The 20924-nt window shown below is 41.0% G+C and overlaps 2 protein-coding genes across 3 annotated transcripts; one reads left to right on the top strand and one right to left on the bottom strand.

The window, feature by feature from the left end:
- Nucleotides 1-1189: 1189 nt before the first annotated feature.
- zcrb1 (zinc finger CCHC-type and RNA binding motif 1) lies at nt 1190-3100 on the bottom strand. The gene is made up of 8 exons (XM_083999296.1): nt 2985-3100; nt 2726-2828; nt 2608-2636; nt 2356-2467; nt 2116-2223; nt 1833-1942; nt 1676-1751; nt 1190-1499 (listed from the first exon to the last, which is right to left on the bottom strand). Exons 2-8 carry the CDS (start codon nt 2807-2809, stop codon nt 1356-1358), a joined length of 663 nt encoding a protein of 220 aa, XP_083855422.1. The 5' UTR covers nt 2810-2828; nt 2985-3100; the 3' UTR covers nt 1190-1355.
- A 147-nt stretch (nt 3101-3247) lies between these two features.
- On the top strand, nt 3248-20686 carry pphln1 (periphilin 1). Of its 2 annotated transcripts, XM_083999990.1 has the most exons (12): nt 3248-3475; nt 3711-3756; nt 4119-4183; nt 4457-4672; nt 5993-6054; nt 7106-7222; nt 8058-8236; nt 8461-8550; nt 9710-9745; nt 10606-10661; nt 14487-14627; nt 19806-20686. In XM_083999990.1, exons 1-12 carry the CDS (start codon nt 3419-3421, stop codon nt 19986-19988), a joined length of 1248 nt encoding a protein of 415 aa, XP_083856116.1. In that variant the 5' UTR covers nt 3248-3418; the 3' UTR covers nt 19989-20686. The 2 variants fall into 2 exon arrangements, with proteins under 2 accessions (XP_083856116.1, XP_083856117.1); XM_083999991.1 differs by lacking the exon at nt 9710-9745.
- Nucleotides 20687-20924: the final 238 nt, after the last annotated feature.

Raw genomic sequence — 20924 nt, 5'->3', positions numbered from 1 at the left:
CTGTGCTTTGAGGATAATAGATACGTTCTTAATTTGGTTATTAAAACAACAAACGCGGCCCAGAATACACCGTGTTCACAACATTCGTATGCACGAAGGTTTTCATTTTTAGTCAAACATTACAGCTGATTTTACACATTTGCACACATTAAAACCGGTGGAAACGCTGAAGGAAATTCATCTTCTCGTGCAGCGTTTGATTTAAATGTCTTTGTCACATGATTGATTCACTTCGGGTACAGATACCGAGCAGCTCTTACGCAAAATCGTCAAAAGAAAACGTCCTGTAAGGATTCAAATGTAAAATAGATGATTTACACTAGCACACAATACGTAAAATGGCTTATATTAATAAATGCTTATATTTTATATGATAATGTAGTAGTCAGTTCATAAATACCAGTGACTAGTCATCGCGTGCGGCAGCCACCTCTTTCTCCCTGTAGTGAACCCTACAACATTTTATTTCCGACAGTGCCCGAATGCAGCAAAAGACACAGTAGCGAATGCTGCATCTACGACAATGTGTTAACACGATCCCACTCATATCCGCTCACTGTACTTTAATATCCTTTCATCATAGCGTTTGCGCCGCAGACTGCAGACGTGCCGCAGCAGTTTAGACCACAGATGTGTTAAACATTGGGGAACCCCTCGCTTTGTTTGCGTGCTGACGCAAGCGAGCTCCAAAGACCACAATCCCAAGCGAACAGACGGAGGCTGCCAGGGGTTCCCAAACTGTTTCATATCAAGGATAACCATGTGGATCTCCATTATCTTCTACCAACTGGATGCTCCCGCAGAGAAACCCCGATTGCAGCAATGTGGCTGTTGCAATATTTAAGATTCTAATTAGACTTCAAGTGGTACAGAATTAACTCACTCCTCATTTTGGGGATAATAAAATAAATTGTCTTTTCTTTTCTTTTTAAATTACAATTGAGTAGCCAATTGTATACTGTGTGTGTATGTATGTGTGTATATATATAATTTAGTGTGTGTGTATAGATTTTCATCCATCATTAAATCGGAGTCATTTGTTAATAACCTGTGTTGACTAATGCTTTTTCATTTGCTTTTTTTTTTTAAACTCGTAGTCAATAAACTCCTTTATACTTAAGCATTCTGTATGTGATTTCAATGTTAATGCTGAAATAAACAACAATCAATAGTCTCATTAAGAAATAAGGGTTTATTCAATAGTATAAAAAAATCTCACACAATGCGTCAACACAAGAACCATTATTACATTTTTACAGAAAGATGTCTCAGCTCTATGTACAAAAAGAAAATTTCTAAAGCATAATAATACCCCAATTGTAAAACAAAACACCTTAAAAACTAAAACATTATAATTAATCACTCAGCTCCTCCTCATCACTGAAGTATGCACTCTTCTTGATCCTTGGTTTTTTAGAATCTGAGGATGTTGAAGCCTTAGCATCACTCTCTTCAGCCTTCCTCCTCCGTTTCCCATCCTCTTCCTCAACTCGCGCTTGCTGGAGGGAAAGACAGGAAAAGCAATCTGTAAATGTTATTGGACAGCTTTCTACAACCTGACTAGCTTAACAGTAGTTGAGGCGGTGAAGGGATGTTTAGGTCACAAAGACACTTAAGGATCCACAAATCCTGAATCACATGTTTGCAGTGACTTTTACAGTTTACACAGACCAACCTGAAAAGCTATAGCTTGACTCAGGCTATCTAAGGCTGGGTCTTCTCCCTCTTCTTCACTTTCTTCTTCCTCCTCACTGTAAAGGAAAATATAAGAATTACAAAAACAGATATTGTCTATTATACAATAGCTCAGACAACAGCTATTAAATACTTACACATGCTCAGGTTGTTCGGCCTTTTTCTTCTTTTTCTTTTCTTTCTTCTTTGGTGGGTCCCTCTCTCCCAGCATGTTTTTGGGGCATGCATAGCTCAGATGACCTGTATCCTGTGATTTCATAAAAAACAAATGCAATTACATTCAGACACTGGACAACCAGGATTGTTCTCTACACATAACATTATTTGACAGTTTTCCCTTCAGAGAGGACAGGCCACATATTCTACTTGTAAATATAATTCAATAAACGTTGATCTCACAGGATAAAAAACTTCACTAACCCCACATTCATAACATTTAGTCTTGTCTGTGTAGTTTCGCCTCCTTATAAACTCAGTTGTTCGTCCATTGTCGATTGCAATGCTTGCTTTCACCGTTCTGCCAAACAGCTGTGAGAAAAATGCCTTTGTCAGTGATGATTCTTAAGTGGCTATTCACTTATCAGTTACAGAGAGATTGCAAGTTTGCTGTTAGTGAGACACAACATGTTTAAACTAATTGTATTGGTGTGACAAACTCACCTGTTTGTTGTTTATTGCTCTTGCACAGTTGTGAGCTGATTCTCTATCCAGGAAGAGAACAAATGCCACTCCTTTACTCTGGCGAGTGTCTTTGTCCTTCACAATTGTAACCCTGAAATTGGTTTTAATAATTATTACTTTAAAAAAAGAGAGACATACTCAGAGCCTTTAATTTATTGTTGTGGATTATATACTATGGCCATATAAACATATGAATGATAATAAAGTTAATATAACGGAGCCATTACTTACTTAACAACTTTTCCATATTTGGTGAATAGCTGAAATGAGACAATGTGATGTGTTTTACTCGTATCATTTTTGTTAAACAGATGAATTGTTGACATTTGTTTCACTACAAAAACATTACCTTATGTAGGTCATTGTTGGTCAGAGAGAAAGGCAGGTTGGACACATATACAGTGCTTTTGCTTGGTGCCAAACCCCCACTCATACTGGACGCAAAGGACACGCTGTAACACAAAAAGTCAACTGAAATGAGGATGAAATCTGTAAACAGTCAGCTACCTCGCTAACCCTGAGAAGTCAAAAAGTGTTAAACGTTTATATTTAACTTCAGCCAGCACAGTGCCGATGTTTTCGTAAGTTATATTAAACAAAATACTTACCAACACAGTCTTCACCATGAAAAAAACATCTGAATTTGTTTAAAATCGCAATATTTTGTTTTTGTTCATGTAGCTTGTCAATGCCAAGTCGATGAAAACAAACGTCATATCTGAACGTCGCAAGTTGATGACGTAGACGTAAACCTCGTCCAATAAAAAAAAAAGCCGTTGTCCAACCGGGAGAGGCTAGGCTAACTAACCAACCAACAGGGAAGGTGAGATTGTTTTTGCTATTTTTGTGAAATAAAATGCATTCAAGTGCAGGTTATTACACTCGCCTCTATCTACCGGGGCCCACAGTGCGAAGTTGATATTTATTTGTGATTTTTGTGCCGCAGTAGCGTAAGGATAACTGATAATGAAAATAAAACGTGCGGATGTTTGCAGCATATATGGAGGCTAGCTAATTTAGCAATGCTAGCTGCCTATTCTGGATGGAGCAACTGTTGTCAGCAGTAAAATCAGCAACACAGACAAATGTTACGATCATTGTAAGTTGTCGGGTTGGTGCCACCCTGTTAATAAAGGTGTCGCTGGTCAGATATACTTTTATAGTCTGCAGAAAGTAACGTTAACCCCATCCGTCTTAGTGCAGAATCACATCTCAGCATTGGTTCCTATCTGATCTAATGTCTCGCTTTGTCAATATAGAGCTGTTTTCAACCTAAGTTTACTAAGAAAGACTCATGACAATTAATGAATCATATTCCACATGTTGTTTTACAGATTGTGCTGAAGATCTTAAACTACACTGAAGCATTTGACTCAAAAAGTAAGTTTTTAGCCAACTCTCCTTCAGGGTGCATCGTTTTAACCTTGGTTAAATCACTGCTCAAGAATATTTTTATATTACTAACTTAGGTTACACCTCAAAAGGAACATAATCATTACCAGAGAATCTTTCAGGCAAATAGAAGAATTGACAATATCATATTGTAAAAAGTATTTTTGCGTGGATGGCTTCATGTCACCCAATTCAGAATGATCTAATTAAACGTAACCTACAATACAATGTTCTTGCATGTTTTGCTTTTTTTATTACTATCTTTCGCTGGAACATTACTGCTCACAGAAGTTGGCTAAACAGTCTTGTGCAGTGCATACACATCTCTCACTCACATGTACATTTTGCAGTGACATACAGGAGAGAAAGGAGCATACGAGAGGCGTATGATGAACGATTCTTACCAGAAAGGCCGGTGAGTGTGAACCAAGAAGCTTCACAGTCTGTTTTCTTTTGACCCCGTCTTATCATATTTCAAAAGTGTTCTCATACTAGCACAAGTTAGAATACTGTCTGTTTCCCAGGCGGTATGGATCTTTGAGAGAAGGAATTTATATATGTTAACACGGGATGAGTAAGTCTCTAGCAAGTAGGTTGTCATGAATAAAGTTCACTCAAAGCAGTTAAAAAAAAAACATGACATACAGTAAAGTTCAAATCCTTGTATTCATTGTACTCGTCCTCCTAGGGCCCGTACCCCCGAGCAGCAGGAGCAGTGGAAAGGCGCGGCCCCTTTGGCAGGCCAGAGGAAGACTATAACCGGGGTGGCTACGATTATGAGGGAGGTCCCCGGTTTTTCCCGAACGGAGGTGGCCCCCGAAATTACCATGAAGATCAGAGGGGCTACCACGGCGATGGCCTTCATTTCCCTGCTGAGCGCAGAGCGGCTCCACCTTCAAGAAGGGTGAGGGCCACATGTCACACATTACAGCATCTATGAAAGCAAGTGATATACAATACATTTTTAACATCCCTTAACTTCAGGTAGATTCAGAATATCTCCCGAAGTAAATAGAAATAAACCAATTTTATATAAGCAACTTTAATAAAGTGCCCTAGGTTACTGAACAAAAGAGAAAAACTTAATTTAAACATAATAGTGAAATAATATGAACATACCCTAGAAGTATTGACATCCATTTGTAAATCAAGATGTCATGTGACAGCATCAGAGGTGCTGAGAAAATAGGTGCTCCCCATATGGATACGTTAGGGAGGTCAACAAAAATGAGTGCCCATTGTTGAAAAAACACTTTTCATTGTTAGAATCTGAAACAGATGCTGCACATTAAACCAAGTAGGCCTCCATAAGAGAAGGCAAAGAGAGCTTTTATTGCCTCTGGTGTTGGAGGCAGTGAACATATCAAAAGATTTAATCATTTTAGAGCAGAGTGTGTTACCCAGTGTTGGAACACTAGGTTTGAGGTGAAGGTCTGTGGTCTGTCAGCAGGACAATGAACCAAAGCTTGAATATAGCAGCACAAAAGAATGGTTGAAAAGGGAAAGATGGACTGTTTTTAAACATGCAGCCAGGAGTCCTGAATAAATCCCTGCAACCTGAAGAGCTTGAAAACAAAAGCATAGCAGTGAAAGACCGGCTGCCATTGTTGCCATAGTTTCAGGCTTTCAGCAACCAAGTAGCTTTAAAAGAAGTTTGCCAATAACTGTGTCTGTGGTGCAGTTTATGTATTTATTTATTAATTTATCCTTTCTATGTATTTCACCTTTTTATATTGTAATGAACCATGGACATTTTTCTAAAAATTCTGCTAATACAACAGGGGGCTAATAATGGGGTTTAAACCCATTTTGTCCGGACTATTACTATCACTACACATTCATTGGCAATTTTATGTAATAGCTGGTAGTTGCATGTCTTGTGATCGTGTCGGTTAAACTTGCACACACTGGCCAGCTGAGGGCGCTAAAGTTAAAGAATCCGTTTAAAAAATGTCTCTTTGAAACTCTGTGTCCCTTCCAATGTTGCATGGTACCTCATTTTTTGTGTTTTTTTAGTTAGTTAGTTTGACAGACATTAATCCAAATGATAACATTACATAAACTGTAGAGGAGCAGTTTTAGATGGATGCAAGTTACATGTTATAAATAAAAATATGATGGTTTATTTATAGCTAAATCCCCAAAACATCAGCACTTAGGGTCAAAAACAAACAATGGAGATAAAAAAACAACTTCTTTTTACATTTTCTCAACTGTGTTACAGGAGGATTATCCTTACAGAGTACCCAGAGAGGACCCTCACGCAGGAAGACCTTTGGAGTTTAGGTAAACCTCTGCTCCTCTAAGGCTTGCTACAGGCCCTCTGTGTTTTACTCGGGATCGCTGCAGGCTACATTTTCAGTATCCCTATTTTAAAATGAGTGTTTACATAGCAGCAATCATAAATCATGGGCGGCTGTGACCCATATTGGCCTGTCTCACCATATTCACATTTCCCGCAGCTTCTCAAGTCATGCCTGGCTCCGCACTATTTGAGAACTGTTCAGATGAGCCGTGTGAGCTGACCAGTGTCAGTATTTAGGTTGTGGAAATGTAGGCTACAGTAATTTAGTTGACAGATTTACAGTAAGATATTAAGGCTGTTAATGAGCAAAACAGCTCTGAACTCAGAACAGATGATATTAACAAAGTGAACTGTTGAAGGATCTCAGCCATAAAATCAGCCCATTTAATCCCCCATGGCTTTGAGGTTTGGAAACGAGACAAATAAGCTTTTTGTTTCAACACTTTAACTTTTTGTAACCATTTTTGAAAAGCAATTTGATACAGTGGCAACTGCAGGAAGGAAAGTGAGACAGTAAGATATTATACAACTGATTAATTTGCCACCTAGAAGGCACACAAGGATGCATATTGACCCTCTGATTCAAGTGTAACCTTTCTATTATATTTGCTCTAATTCAATATCATGAATGGCATTTAGAAAAGGATCTCCAGGGACTACAGTTGAAAATTAGCCACTGGGCTAACACTGGCACATTTACAGTAATGTCAATCAATGTGCACTGTCTCTGAAATAAATAAATACATTTAGTGTAAATTCAGCGTAAATTAAAGCTTGGAGTCGGGTTAAATCTTGAAAAATAAAAATCAGTTTTTTGCCCTTTTTTGAGATTCTCATCTGAAATATCTTGGCCATGTTGAAGAAGATGAACAAGCTTAAACAGTAAAGCATGTACTGTGTGTACACTCAAGTGATGATGTAAGGGTCTATGAATATACTCATGAACCAGATGGTATGTGTTTTCATGTTCTACAGTATTTGTTTGTGTATGTACTTGTGGCTGAACCACGTGTGTTGTTTAATCCCTTGTAGCGCCAGAGCTCCACCCCCTCTTAGCGTTCGAAACCAGGGCATCTATCCAGCGCCCAGGTCGCTACCAGAGAGCGGGGAAGACACGCTAGTGCAGGCCATTCTCAACCTGGACAGAGGGTACGAGTGAATACACACTGAGGGTAGCCATGTGCCATTGGTTTCATTACAGCCAATATGTGTGATTAAGTAAACATAAGATGGTAAATCTTTTGATAAAATGGAAATCTGTGAAGTTGTCTGTGTTTAGGACTGTTACGTTGTTTAACCCTCCTTTTTTCCTCCTGGGTCAAGGAAGAAAGGAAAGAAAGATGGAGGAAGGGAATAAATTGATCAGGGAAGGAAGAAGAAGGGAGGAAGGAAGTGAAAGGATGGGAGGAAGGAAGTGAAAGGATGGTGGGAAGAAGGAAGGGAGAAAGGAAGGAAAGAAGGATGGGCAAAGGGAACAGATTGGGTCAAGGAAGGAAGAAGAATGAAGGATGGAGAGAAAGAAAGAAAGAAAGAAAGAAAGACATGGAACAGATTGGGTCAAGGAAGAAGGAAGGAAGGGAAATGATGGTGGGAAGAAGGGAGAAAGGAGGGAAATAAGGATGGAGGAAGAGAAAAAGAAAGGAGTCGAGAAAGGAGGGAGGAATGAGGGATGGAGAGACAGAAGGAAGGGAGGAAAGAAGGACCATTCGAAACAGATTGGGTCAGTTTGACCCAGGAGGACAACAGAAGGGTTAAACACATGTAAATTTAAAAAACTGTTTTGTGCAGTTACCTAAAAAAACGCTAGAGGGCAGCATTGTGCTTTTGTCAGTGCATACAAAGAAAAGAGATGGACTACAGTTCGTATTCTCTGAAACACAACACCAGTTGTGGTGCATAGCGGTTTAGAGCTGGAAATATAAGGGGGTCATTTTTCATTCACTGAAACATTTTTTTTTTTTATGACGGCCGTGTGCTTTTCCAGTGAGGACAGAGACCACTATAGGAGAAAGGCGGCCCCGTTCCCCCCAATCAGAGAACGTTCTCCTGTGCGCCGGGAGGTGGCCCGCTCCCCACACAGCCGCTCCGGTTCCAGCGTCAGCAGCAGAGGCTACTCACCAGACAGAGCCAAGAGCCTGCCATTTCCATCACAGCAAGGCAAGAGTATGTAGAATTCATAGTCCCCCCTCCCCCCCACCACCACCACCACCACCACCACCACCACCTTCCCTGACACAGTGCGGAGCTCTTTCAGTTTCAGGACCACCATCAGCCAAAGTGTCCATTCATTATTTAGGAACAGAACCTCATTGTGGTTCTTTTACACCTCTGTTTTATAACTTCGCTGTCCATCCATAACTGATAATCTGGCTGATTGGCTTTTTTAGGTGTGGACGTTCCAGAGGGACACGCAGGTGTTTCTGAGCACCTTTGGGGAGCACTCTTCCCTCAGCAACAAAGCGGACATGAAACTTTGGGTCTGTACATAGAGTCATATGATCAAGCTTGAACCTGGGTGATGAGAAGCTCATCTACTGATCCTCACGTATCTCTTTCCACCCTCTTCATGTCCTACACCTCAAAGATATCTGCAACCAGGGCTTGAGAAGGATGGAAGGATGGAGGACAGAAACATTTCAAGGCCTCACTTCAAAAGATTGACTAAATTCATGTTAACCCTATAGAGAATGATTTATATACTACAATACATTATAGTAAAATGGATCATCTTTTTGACATTGAAGTTCTTTCACCCAGGTCTGAGTCAGATTGCATTAGAAATTTTGTTTATTTGTAACAATTTATGACTCTGCTTTGATTTTTTTTTTTATGTAAACCATTTCTGCTCCTCTTGCATGGAGGTACTTTGGCACTCCCTAGGATTCCTACACTGATCAGTAACCATATCTATCTGAAGCTTTAAAATTTTTATTTTCTAGCCCAAATGAGCAGGATACACATATCTTGTCTCCCATTATCCTCAGTTCGCATGTGATTCAGTGTGCATCACACAGAAGTATAATCTAATAATTTCTATCCACTTAGTCTGCCCTGAAAATGAAGGATAATGTGATGGGAACTGTGGATTTTACAGTCCACATTAAAGCTGTGCATCAGAGAGTATTTGGACACAGCTTCATTTGTAATCTAATTTATGTCACATTTATATTTTATTTTTTAACAGTGTTACTGACACTGGACATGTGCTGCATGAGTTCACAGAACTACTTTCCTAGCAAGGAAAAACTGTCAAATACCTGAGTGCCAAAGTATTTCCCTGTTCTCTGCATGTTTGTAGGCTCTGTAGCTGTAAAAGCTTCCAATGTCCCCGATTCCACAAACTCTTCCATTTAGACGTGCTACCATCTTCAGCGCTTTACCATTTTCTCTTTAAGTTTCCACTTATTTGGTGTTTTTTTTTCTTTTTTTTAACGTATTAAACAAGCTTAGTGGACAATGGACCATCATCATGCTAATACGGCCAAATTACAAATGGATGCAAGATGGTTTAAGTTTGAAATGCATGACTGCATCCTGTTGAAAGTAGAGCATAATGCCATTAATCATGGTTGTAGTGGAGCATCAGAGCAGCTTGCTGTATTCAGCCAGTGACCTTACGGTTTGGTTTTCCTGCAGGGTATGAAGAGACTTATGTTCAGAGCAAGATGGCTGGTAAGTACAGTTCAGTATAGTTGTTGTCCAGGAAAGAAACGTTGCATCCAGTGGAGTGTGCACGTGGATTAACCCACTTGTTAATCAATGAAATGGACAGTTTAAACACCACTCCTATATAAGTTAATGTACCCAGTGCAGTCTGGACCATTCCGGTCATCAAAAGCTTTTCAGTAGAAATAAATGAAAACAAAACGAGATGACATACAGAGGATTTGTTTCGGAAATATACAAAGGTTACAATCGTTAAACTTAACCTATTCCCAGTCTGCGTAACCCGAGAGTGACAGAGCGTTTCTAATGCGTCCAGCAGCCAGCCTTCCTCCCCACTCTGTCTGCCACTTTGTCAGGCCTCATAAAGATGCCACCAGGTCGTGTGTGGATGAAGAGAGAGAGGGTATAAGATGTCTGATGGATATTCCTGAAGCCTGGCGTTCCCACTCTGGGGTGTTTTTTGTTTCACTGCGATGTGAGTTCATATTTGTTGGTAGGAATGGGCCGTAGAGTGACTGAAGAGGAGGTGGCATCCACAGTGAGCAGGTCCCAGGGATCAATCCACCCACCGCCGTAGCAAACCCTCTGTGTCTTGATCGTTCCAGATCTTCTAGCCTATATGTACCTGGATCCTGAAACCAAACCAACACCTTTTTGATCGAACAGCGATTACTAAAAGTCCTACTTACATACTTACTCACTCTCTAGAAACACGTAACCATCCACTTTTTCCATGGAGTTACTGCGTCCTGCTGTAATCCTCCCTCTCTAGTATCTTTTTCTCTTCACAATAGTCTGTCCTTCACTCAAGTCTCACCCTGTCAAACTTTTTGTTCTGTGTGTGTGTGTGATTCTCATTTCTCCAGACAAAATTCCTGGCTTGTCAAGGGAAGGCTCTCCACACAGTGCAACGTCAAACAAGGTGAGCTCAGGCAAAAGAAATGATTTGTTTTAAATAACAACTATGTAAATAATTTATCATAATGGGGTCTGGTTTATCTGCTTACATTTTTATTTAAACTTTTATTTGCAATAGTGTGACACAAGAGTTTTTCTTTCAAGAATTTGAATCCTGGTCAGAAAGTTATAATTGCAACAATGCAGTTGTATTTATTGTATACCATGTCCTTCACATTTGTCACTGTACAGCAGGATGCATCTGGAACTTCTTAGATTCCATTCTTCCAATAAGCGTTTAGTCCCATTGAAGTGTGTTAATGGGTTTTAAAGTGGCACTCACACGGAGCATGAAAGCCATCGGGCCCGGGATTTGTTTACCTGCGGTGTAAGCAGACCTCAATCACCAGAACTTGTAATGGCGAAGGGAAAAGGGGGCTCAAGTGTCAAGCGAGAGTATGGGTCGTTCCTCTTGTTTTAAAAAGAAAATACTCTGTACTGTTTTGAGTAAGTGCCGAATGTAGATATCTCCTGCCTGTTTTCAAAATAATAGCTTGTTTTGCCGATAACTATGCAGGAGAGTGTAAATAGAATCAGATGTGATTAGGCGCAGTGAGTCTGGCTGTGGCCACCCAGAAAGTGAAGAGGCTAACTCAGTAGCCCGAGTCATAACTTTATCACAGGATCTGAGATGTAAATCCAGGAGAAGTCCCCGTGGAACACACTGGGATTTGTGTAGACCATTTCACAATGAACAAAAGTTTCCTTTTTTCTGCAGAGTATGACTGAATATGTTTGGAAGCCGTGACTGTTTGTTGGATGTAGCAGGTCTTGGGAAAGGGCTGGATGTATGCATCAGCTGCCAGCGGGCGTTATGCCCCGTTCTCATCATACAGAACGGGTGGCAGCGACCGAAAAGCCCCTTAATGATGTCAAATGTTCACATCAGTAACTCATCATGTTGATTGTGTTGGGGTTAACAATGACAAGATTACAATAGATCCATTACATTTTGGGTTTAATTACAATGAAAGATGGACTGACTGATGTGAGACATTCATGGTTGCTTGGTTTTTTAGGTACTGCTTTAAGATGGATCTAAACTTTCTAGCCTTCATTATTACTTGAACACTAGTAACACATCACCAACTCATCACTGCTGCGTCGTTCATCCGTTGTTAAGAAGAAAATAATCTTTTGACTACATACTGGTTTAAACTGAGAGAAGAATCTGACTGAGAAATGGTGAACTATTAGCCAAACAAGAGCGATATGTCAAGTGATGGTTAACACTAACTGCTGAGATGGCACTAACTAAAAATAGGCTTTTTGATCAGTGAAAGTCTAAAAAGCGTAAATTGAACTTGAAGTTGCAGTTTAACGGCTTGTCTGAACTTTTTAAACCTTTTTTGTCTTAACTACACTGCTTTTGTAGTTGTGGCTGTAAATGCTTAAAATGAACGAGTCACCAGCACAGGACAACCACCTAACATTCTCCTGGTGAAGTCACTTTGATCAAAAAGCCCATAAAACTGTATCTTTAAAATGTTGCTTTAATGCCCACAAAGTCTCATTATTTATCTCATTAGCAGCCTCCTTTTTTTTTTTTAAGAACGTGCTGGAGGTCATTTGAATGTTGCCGTGTTTTGTTTTTAATGGATCGTTCCTTTAATTGGCACACAAGGTTCTTGGATGTCTTTGAAAACCAGGCACAGAAATTACAAGATGCAACACAGAAACGTAGTCCTTTCCACTCCTAATGTGCATTTTTGGAAGAACCACCCACCGTCGCCCCATCGACTGCTGTGATGAAAGTTTTTTTTTTTTTTAACCAAGCGCTCCACACACCCCCCCTCCACACACACACATACATACATAGACACTGCTGCTTCTGCTGCTGTGTTTGATCTAGCCTGTGGTGGTGCATTGTTGTTCTCTGTTCTGGGGGGGGGCACAGACCCATAACCTTGGCCAAGATGAAAGGCTTGTGATGTGCCCCCAGTAAAGGGCGCACTAATGGCCCCGGCCACTGCCTGCTGCGGGGATTCAACAAACACACACGCAGGCTTTCTGGAGCCACCTCAGACAGAAGAGACTAAAGAGGGGGGACCTAAAGAGCAGCTCCGACTCTCACTGCCAGTCAGGGTGGTCCGGTGGGTGGAGAGCACGTCCTGGAAGTGGAAAGGTCACCAGAAGGCTTCATCCTAATACAAAGCAACAAATTCCTGCCAGTTAACAATGATTTTTTTTTTTTTACCAACCTTCCCTTCCCTCCAGTGCTGCTATCATCTATAAAAATGACCTGGTAGAAATTTCAGTAGAAGAATTCATAGTTCCACAACAATAAATCCAAATGATTTGGATAATCCCCCGACTTTCCCCATCGCCATGGTTTTTAGCATCAGACTTCATGCTTTAAAGGGAATGACCCTAAAACTTTAATCTTCCCCTGATCTTGTTCAGCAAAAGATCAGTGGTAGTAAAGTGGCAGTAGTGTCAGTAATTAAGAAAATGTTAAAATACATTTGTCTTTGTGGCTCAGCAGACTATGCAGGCAGCAGCTGTCTGAGTATAATTCAGTTTTAGCTTTACAAATGAGCCATGCCTTGGTAGTGATGATATATCGTCTCTGTCCAGAGCACTGTGTGACTGCCAAGCTTTGCATTGAAACTAAACTAAAACATCGCTTCCAGGTTGAGCCGTGCCTCGCCTGCTGAAGTGAAAGACACAGACAGGGATATTTTTTCACTCAGGCCAAGGAGGCCGAAGACCGACAAATGCAATTTTACATACATGCACAAGTGCACACGCTGGACTTCTCCCAAGCATAGCTGCAGGGAGGGAGTTGGAGGGAGGAATAATTGGCCGATGCTTTACGAGTCGTGCTTCTTTATTTTAGACCACACTCGGCTTTGCGATGTACCATCTCCTGTAATTTCTTTCCTCAGTCATCTTAGAGATGTAATATGATTACGTCTGTGGCCTGTTTCCCTACATGTACGAGTGGACTGAAGTCATGGCTGGGCAGCTCTGCTCCCCGGCCTTCAAATAGTAATAGTATCAGGAAATGAGCAAAAGAAATTGAGCGGCGATCCAACTTGGCCTCATTTCTCCCCTTTGCTCTTTCTTTTGGCTTTCACAGTGATACTTATGGGCACTAAAGTTTCCAATCCACCCATTAGATAGCTCATCATGGCTTGTCATGGCTCATCATGGCTCGTCCAGTTAGACCTCCTATTTTGCAAAGATATAAAAACTGCTGAAATGTCTATGTTTCTATGATTAAATGAACCTAATGTTAGACCAGGTGCACAATGTGAAGGTCGTGTCATATGATGGAGATCTACTCCGATGCTGTAATCCCTATGAGTCTTTAATTCTTTGATTTATACATGCAACTACAGATCCAAAACAGCAAATATCCATAGTGTTCTTTGACTTTTCCAGCTATAGCTGCTTCTTCAGTGTATATGTATATATAGGCTTTATCCTTTGATACGCCCCATTAACCACGTCTTCCCTGTAAAGTTAGTCTGGAGGTCAGGTCACAGAGTCCTCATCACAGACAATCAGTACAATGCCGAGTTGCTGACCTTCATACTTTTCCAACACAACATTTCCCTCTCTCTGCACCATCATTTCTTTGTCTTTGTAGAGAATTGATTTTGTTTAGTAAACTCGTGAGTTGGCTTTAATCAGTAACATGAAGGGAAGAAGTGTGTTTCCTTTGGTTTTACTGATTATTATTGTCTTTTTTTCACTTTTAGTTATGTTTCCTCTGTTACTTCGTTTGCACACTCAAACTCGACTTAAAAACACACTCACCTGCTTTTCTCTCCTGCCTCTTCAGGAGGACGTCCACCCTGCAGAAACAGACAAAGAGGAGCCCCTTCTAGGTCCTGTTGTTGTGGAGGAGATCCAAAAATCTACAGACAACTTTCAAGAGCGACGAGCCCTGGCCATCGCAGCTAAAGCCCAGGAGATAGAGAAGGTACTTTCCCAGCACTGGTTTTTGACCCTCTAGTTGGTAAGAAAGTGAGTCAGCATGTAGAATTGACTGCTGAGCAAACACAGGATTTGTTGAAAGTTGAGGTTTTTGATGTGTTAAAGTCCCTTACACTCTCCATCTCCAGCTGAACAGTAATTTGACAGTGCTCATGTGCCTTTTTAAATACTGACCTTGAGCTGATTTCAAAATAATAGATCACCTTTTTGGTTTTCTACATTAATATTAATGTAGCATAAAGATATTTCTGAATCCAGTTTTCATTTTGGAAAAATCACTGCATTTACAATCCTCTCACTTCATGTTGGTAATTTGTAAGACTTCTCTATAAATGTCAGCATCCCGGTGTCGGTGTGGGACACACTGTAGCTCTGGCATACGTTGCCATACATATGGTGGCCTTGGGTTGTCTGACTCACACATGGGTTGTTTTACTGGATAGGCATTACTGGAACAGTCACTTATTATATCCCTAACAAGGCAGGAAATTAACTTTCTCTGTCACCAGTCACCCTGGTGTGGACGGATTCTAAAGTTCACCGGCGGCAGCCAGATGTTAGATTTAGCACAGAATTTAAATGATGAGTTTAATTATCCAACAAGAGCCATCAGGAAAATGCTGGTGAGTTTGGCAAGCAGCTACTTTGCCATCCAGCCCTCTCCAGCTGCAAAAACTGCTCATTAGACTTTACAAACACACGCGCACACACATTTAGACCCACACGCAGGTTTTTGGAAACATATGTACAAGAACGTATAAACGAAAGCAGAAACACGAGTGCAGTTTAGACAGGATATAGGTTTTTGTGCATACACTAAATTGGGAGGTCGACCATTTAACAGAGCTAAAACCACCCGAGGCTTGAGGCTCCAGCTCTGCTCAGTTATCTAATGAAGGCCATGCCTGCGCCCGTGTGCGCTACTGCTGCTTTACTGGGACCATTAAACCTGAGCCAGCTCTGCCCCGGAGCACACACTGCGCTCTCACATCGAGCTGCGCCACAGAGCCCTACAGGCTGTTACAACACCGATGCTGACGCTGCAGCTTCTGGCCTGTTTTTATGGCCTGTCTATTTCTCCCCCATCTGTGTCTCCTCTTATTCTATTTATAAGAGCCACTATATAACATTTAAGCTCTGTTGTGTGAGCTTCACTTCATATTTTCAGGTATTATGGCAAGTTTGAATGTTGTCATTGACAACGACATTGTTTGCCAATTCATATCCCCCTGCTATAATCTTCAACTCTGGAAAGAGTGTGACGGTTTAAAATGATAAACGAGGAGGAGCAGCGAATTCCATTTTCACATGGATATGAAGTTTCATGTTTTCTTTTCCAGGATTTCTCATTCTTAGATAACCATCCATTTCCACTGACATGCGTTTTTCCTCCTCTTCTTCCCTTTCTTTTGCTTCAGTTTTGAGAGAATCAGGAAACTGGCGTGAAGACGGCTTGTGACTTGGCAGTCCTCACTCTGCCTGTCGTGAAAGGCTAGATTGTTAGGTCATGGGTGTGAGAGAGAGAAAGAAATTAGCTAAAGGAACATCAGAAAAATCTAATTTTGCTCCATGTCTGTTTATTCACTTTACAGGTCTGAGGGGGGTGGGGGTGGGCGGGTGTCTTGCTAAACATTAACCCCCTTAAGACCTTTTCATGAACACTCATCAAAACCTGAGAAAGTTGCCTTCTCATCAGGGTTGGTTACCTGCCAAAGTGGCTCACAAAACACAGCCTGGAAAATTTATAAGCACTTGTTTCGTGGCTGGTTTTAATTCCCCATCATGCCCAGAACATACAATTAATCCCTCTGAAGTCCGACTTTTTCCTTTTATTTTTTAGCCTGCAACAACATTTTCATATGCTTTTCAAAGTCACAGCAGTGTTTTCTGTTGCAGTGGGCACTCATGTTTAGCATCCAGATGTTTGGCCTCCCCGCACGCAGTCTGGTCCAACCATCACCCAAACTCACTCCGGCCTCCAGCCCAGTAGCTCCTCCAAATCCCACGAACTGTCTCTAAAAATTTTCAGTGATCACAAGCTGACCTGAGCTTTCCATCATCGAGCAGACATCGTGCTGGGCCGCGTTATACCGTCGCCTCCATATGTGTGTTTGTATAGCTAAGTGAAGTTGGTCCGCTGAAATTCAACCTGAACCCCTTCTCATTGTCAGAGTTGACTTTGGCTGCGGTACAAACTAACTGCTTACAGTGAGTGACAGGGCATGAGAAGCAATAAAGAGTATTACTTTTTACTTCTCATATCCCAGGCTGTGATACAAAGGGGGTTTTATTTCATTTGTTGGGGGATATATATAAATTTGGCCTCGAGACAGACATGGGAGACAGTTCCAGCCTAGATGTAGGTTTTTCTTTATGCACCACGATGGCAGAGGCTGGACTCTTTCAGTCCTCTGTTTCTCTCATTTCTGAAGCCAGGCGGGGTCACACACTCACTCCTAATCATCCAATATAAGGTAATACTTCCCAGCCACTGTTAAAAGAAATCAAGTTTAAAAGGCGAATTCATTTTTAGAAACACAACAGTTCTTGACTGAGCCCCACCCATCCTCATTAGATAACAAGGGAGGGATTTCAGGAAGCGTGTTTGAATACAGGATGTACATTTTAAGCACATTGTTATCTAGGAGCTACTTTCCCTGTATTCATTGAGGTTGCTGTCAGCGCGCTTGATGGGACACTTCCTCCGAGAAGCTGATAAATAAATTCACTGTCAGCTGTTGAATGAGACCATGGGAAATTAACAGAAGATGAAAAAGGACATTGCTTGTTGTCAGAGGAGAGACCGGCTGTCACAAGTACGTGATGTGTTTGCACATGATTGGTCGATCTGACGCTGTTGTGTAACGTCCTTCACTCCATCATTTACTGTACACGAGTAATGTATAGGAACACCCAGAGGAGACGACATCAGCATCGCTTTCTGATATTGAAACGCTCCCAAACAAAAACAAAAAAGACTTGTCACACAACACTGATGGTGGCAATTAAAATGTATTCTAGTGAGAGATGCTGGTCTCAGTCCGTCACCAGGGATCCTCTTCAGTGAAGTCTCGTTGTTGGCATTATCACAAGGAAATGTTCTTTTTGTTTAATGCAGATTTTGGAAAGCTGCCTTCTGTTATTACTACGAGTGCATTAACTCTGTTTGACAGCAGATCTTTATTGGAGATCTCTCCTCTGCTCCGACCAATGCTTGAACATTATGAAAAAAGCTATAAATAAGCCAGCGAGTTAGAACGCCCTGCAGCACCGAAGCCACTGTTGGTATCCGGTGAATGACTGAAACTCACCCTTGCCTGGCCTAATTTTATATATATATACACACACACACACGCACGCTTGCCCACACACAAGCACGTAGGTTCATACACTCATGCTTAAATACACACATCAACACTCAATCCTTGTCATTGGTGGTGCCCTTGTTTCCGCCTGCAGGATCTAGATCTAGACTGGACGTTCAGCATCATAAGCAGCAGTGATGGACGGTCAACGCACTTTTTGAGTCAGGGCAGAGTTGACTAAGAGGTAGAAGTTAGGACAGTGTGAGGTGAAGAGACTGACAAATGTGTCAAGAAATAATGGAGGGACAGATGGAGAAAATGGAGTTACATCCCTTAGACAAACAGTTTTGTCCGTCTCTGAACTTAATCACTTTGGACTTGGGGCATTTCTAGAGACAGAGCCTCACACTGTCCATTGAGGTTCTCAGGTGTTGTGCGTCATGTATTTGTAGTTATTTATATGTGAACATTTTATGGCGTTATTTGATGTGTAGTGTAAAAATAACAGGAAGCGAGGGTGAGAGAACAGTTCACGGCTGAATTACAACTCAGGACATTGTGGTTTATGGTTGATGTCTTAACCCCAAAGTCACAGGTGTGTTTATAAAAGCATGTATTTTGATAATAGAATGAATTTCAAAGCCTCTGGGATCCTTTTAGCAGCATAACATTTCCATAAATTGTTTTTCTCCCATCCACCCACCATGTCCTGCCTTGTTCGGGCAGCAGCTGAAGCAAGTTAGACCAGATGCCCATCTCCTCAAAAAAAAATTCAACCTATTTTCTGTGGTCGGTTGGCAATTTACTATTATATTAGCAACTATTAACTCAAAACAATTTTGATGAGTCATTCAGTCACAGAAAGCCATGAATCCCCTGGCTCCAGTGTTTCAAATGTAACGTTAATAGTTTCTGTTCATGTATCATTAAATAAAGTGCGTATCTTTACATCCAGGACCAGTGCCAGCCTGGCATACTTAAGACCAGATGATTAATGAAGAAAATAATTGGCAGACTAACCGATAATGAAAACAATAATTAGCCACAGTTTTGAGTTCCTTTGTCATCGCTCAGTGGTGGCTTTTATTCCCGTTAATCCCCCATGAAGTGTTTTCTTTTTACAATTTCTCTACTATGACTGTTACTTCATTTTTAAGGCCCTGGGGGGGACAACAGGGATTTATGTTTCTTCTTGTATGGAAGTCCATCCTCCTCATCATGTCTGGAGCATTAGCATAGTAACTGTTACCATCTGTGAAAATGACTCTTCCTCTCCCCCTCTGGAATGTCATTTCCAGCTCGTGTGTGGAACTTTTAAGTTTCAAACAAACCTGTTTTTGGCATTTTGCAAATCGAAACCACTTTGTGAGGAAGCAGTGAGCTCCCTCCATTGTTTTATGAGACATTTGAGGCTCGGTGTGAAATAGCAGCTCCCTAACAAGACTCCAGCACCTCTTCCTCATTGTCCCTTTAACACCTATTAAATGCCTCTGAGCTTCTATTAAAGTGGGGGGTTTTATTGCATCTCGGGCTGCCCTGTCCCATATAAAGGGCCCTCATTAAACTTGAGAGGATAAGTGTTTATCTTTTGACACTACATGATGTGGGTTAACACCATAGTGATCAGCTCAGGCTCAGTGGCGCTGGAGTATTTACACCAAGGCGACAGGTAGAACAGGAAGGAAGCAGCTTCTCGTCTCCTAATTACGGCTGTTTCCCCCATAGCTCATAACCTTCTGCCTGTTGACAATTAAGACTGAAATCTACATACAAATGGGTGTAAATGTGCCTCTAAAGATATTTTGAAATAAGTTGTTTGTGTGCATAAAGTGGAAAGTCATATTCCCATCTGTTCCCAGGTGTACCGTCAGGACTGTGAGACGTTTGGTATGGTGGTGAAGATGCTGGTGGCCAAAGACGCCAACCTGGAAAAGCAGCTGCAGGTTCCTCTCAGGGAAAACCTCGGGGAGATCCGCGAGCGTTGCCTCGAGGATCTGAAACACTTCATCAGCGAATTGGACGAGGTGATCCGGCAGCCATAACCTTCAGTCTGTGACTCAAGTTCTACATCCCTGTGGAGGTCGGGTGGGGGGTCATAAACTTTCAAAGACGGCAGTGACGATGGCTCATCTTACTGACACGTTGGCCTCATCTGCTTCATTAATGTGAGACTGATCATGGTAGGGTTTGACTGCTGAACATGATGGATATCTTGCATTGTGGATTGCTGGAATGAAGCTACTCTACAGCGCATCAATTGGAAGAACAACTCGGCATAGAGAGATGATGCAGTGTTGCACATGTATATGTGTAGTGAAGAACAGTGTTAGTTTTGAAAAGCGCATTTTTACTTTCAAGTTCTGTCTTGAAACTTGCTAATTATTGAAAGTTGTTTTTCTGTAAAATGTTGGCAAAAAAATACATTTTGTCTATTTAAAAAGCTATTTGTCACTTCACAAGGAAAATGGGTGTCACTGTTTGTTTAACTCTTTTGATTTAAAAAAAAATGTTGACAGTCATGATCACATTTTTCCAAAAGAAACCACGTAGGATGGTGATTTGTTTTGTAGTATTTTCATGTAAATTTGTATTTTGTAGCAGTCAGACATGACTTGGTGCTGCTAAATTTATAACAGTTCAAAATTGTTGTATAAATTTGTACTGTCAAGAAATGTCATTTCGGTTCGTTGTCATTGTTATCAGATTTAGTTTTTTCAACTATATTTCTCAGAAAACCTGCACAAAGCTTGGTTATTTTGAGACAAAGCTTTGCACAAACTGAAATAAGGGTTCTAGTAAACACAATTTCTGTTAACTTGAAAGTTTATTGTGATCTATTAAGAAAGTTAACATATTTTAAAATATATGCATCACAGACTTTTTTTATATATTTTAATTTACCAGAATTGCATGTCTCAATGAGACATTTATTTTGGATCATCTTACTCTGAGGATTCATATACATGCATGCATTGCAT

This window comes from Trachurus trachurus (genome assembly GCF_905171665.1).
Source record: "Trachurus trachurus genome assembly, chromosome: 23".
In the NCBI taxonomy this organism is placed as follows: Eukaryota; Metazoa; Chordata; class Actinopteri; order Carangiformes; family Carangidae; genus Trachurus; species Trachurus trachurus.
This window is presented reverse-complemented; position numbering and strand designations above follow the sequence as displayed.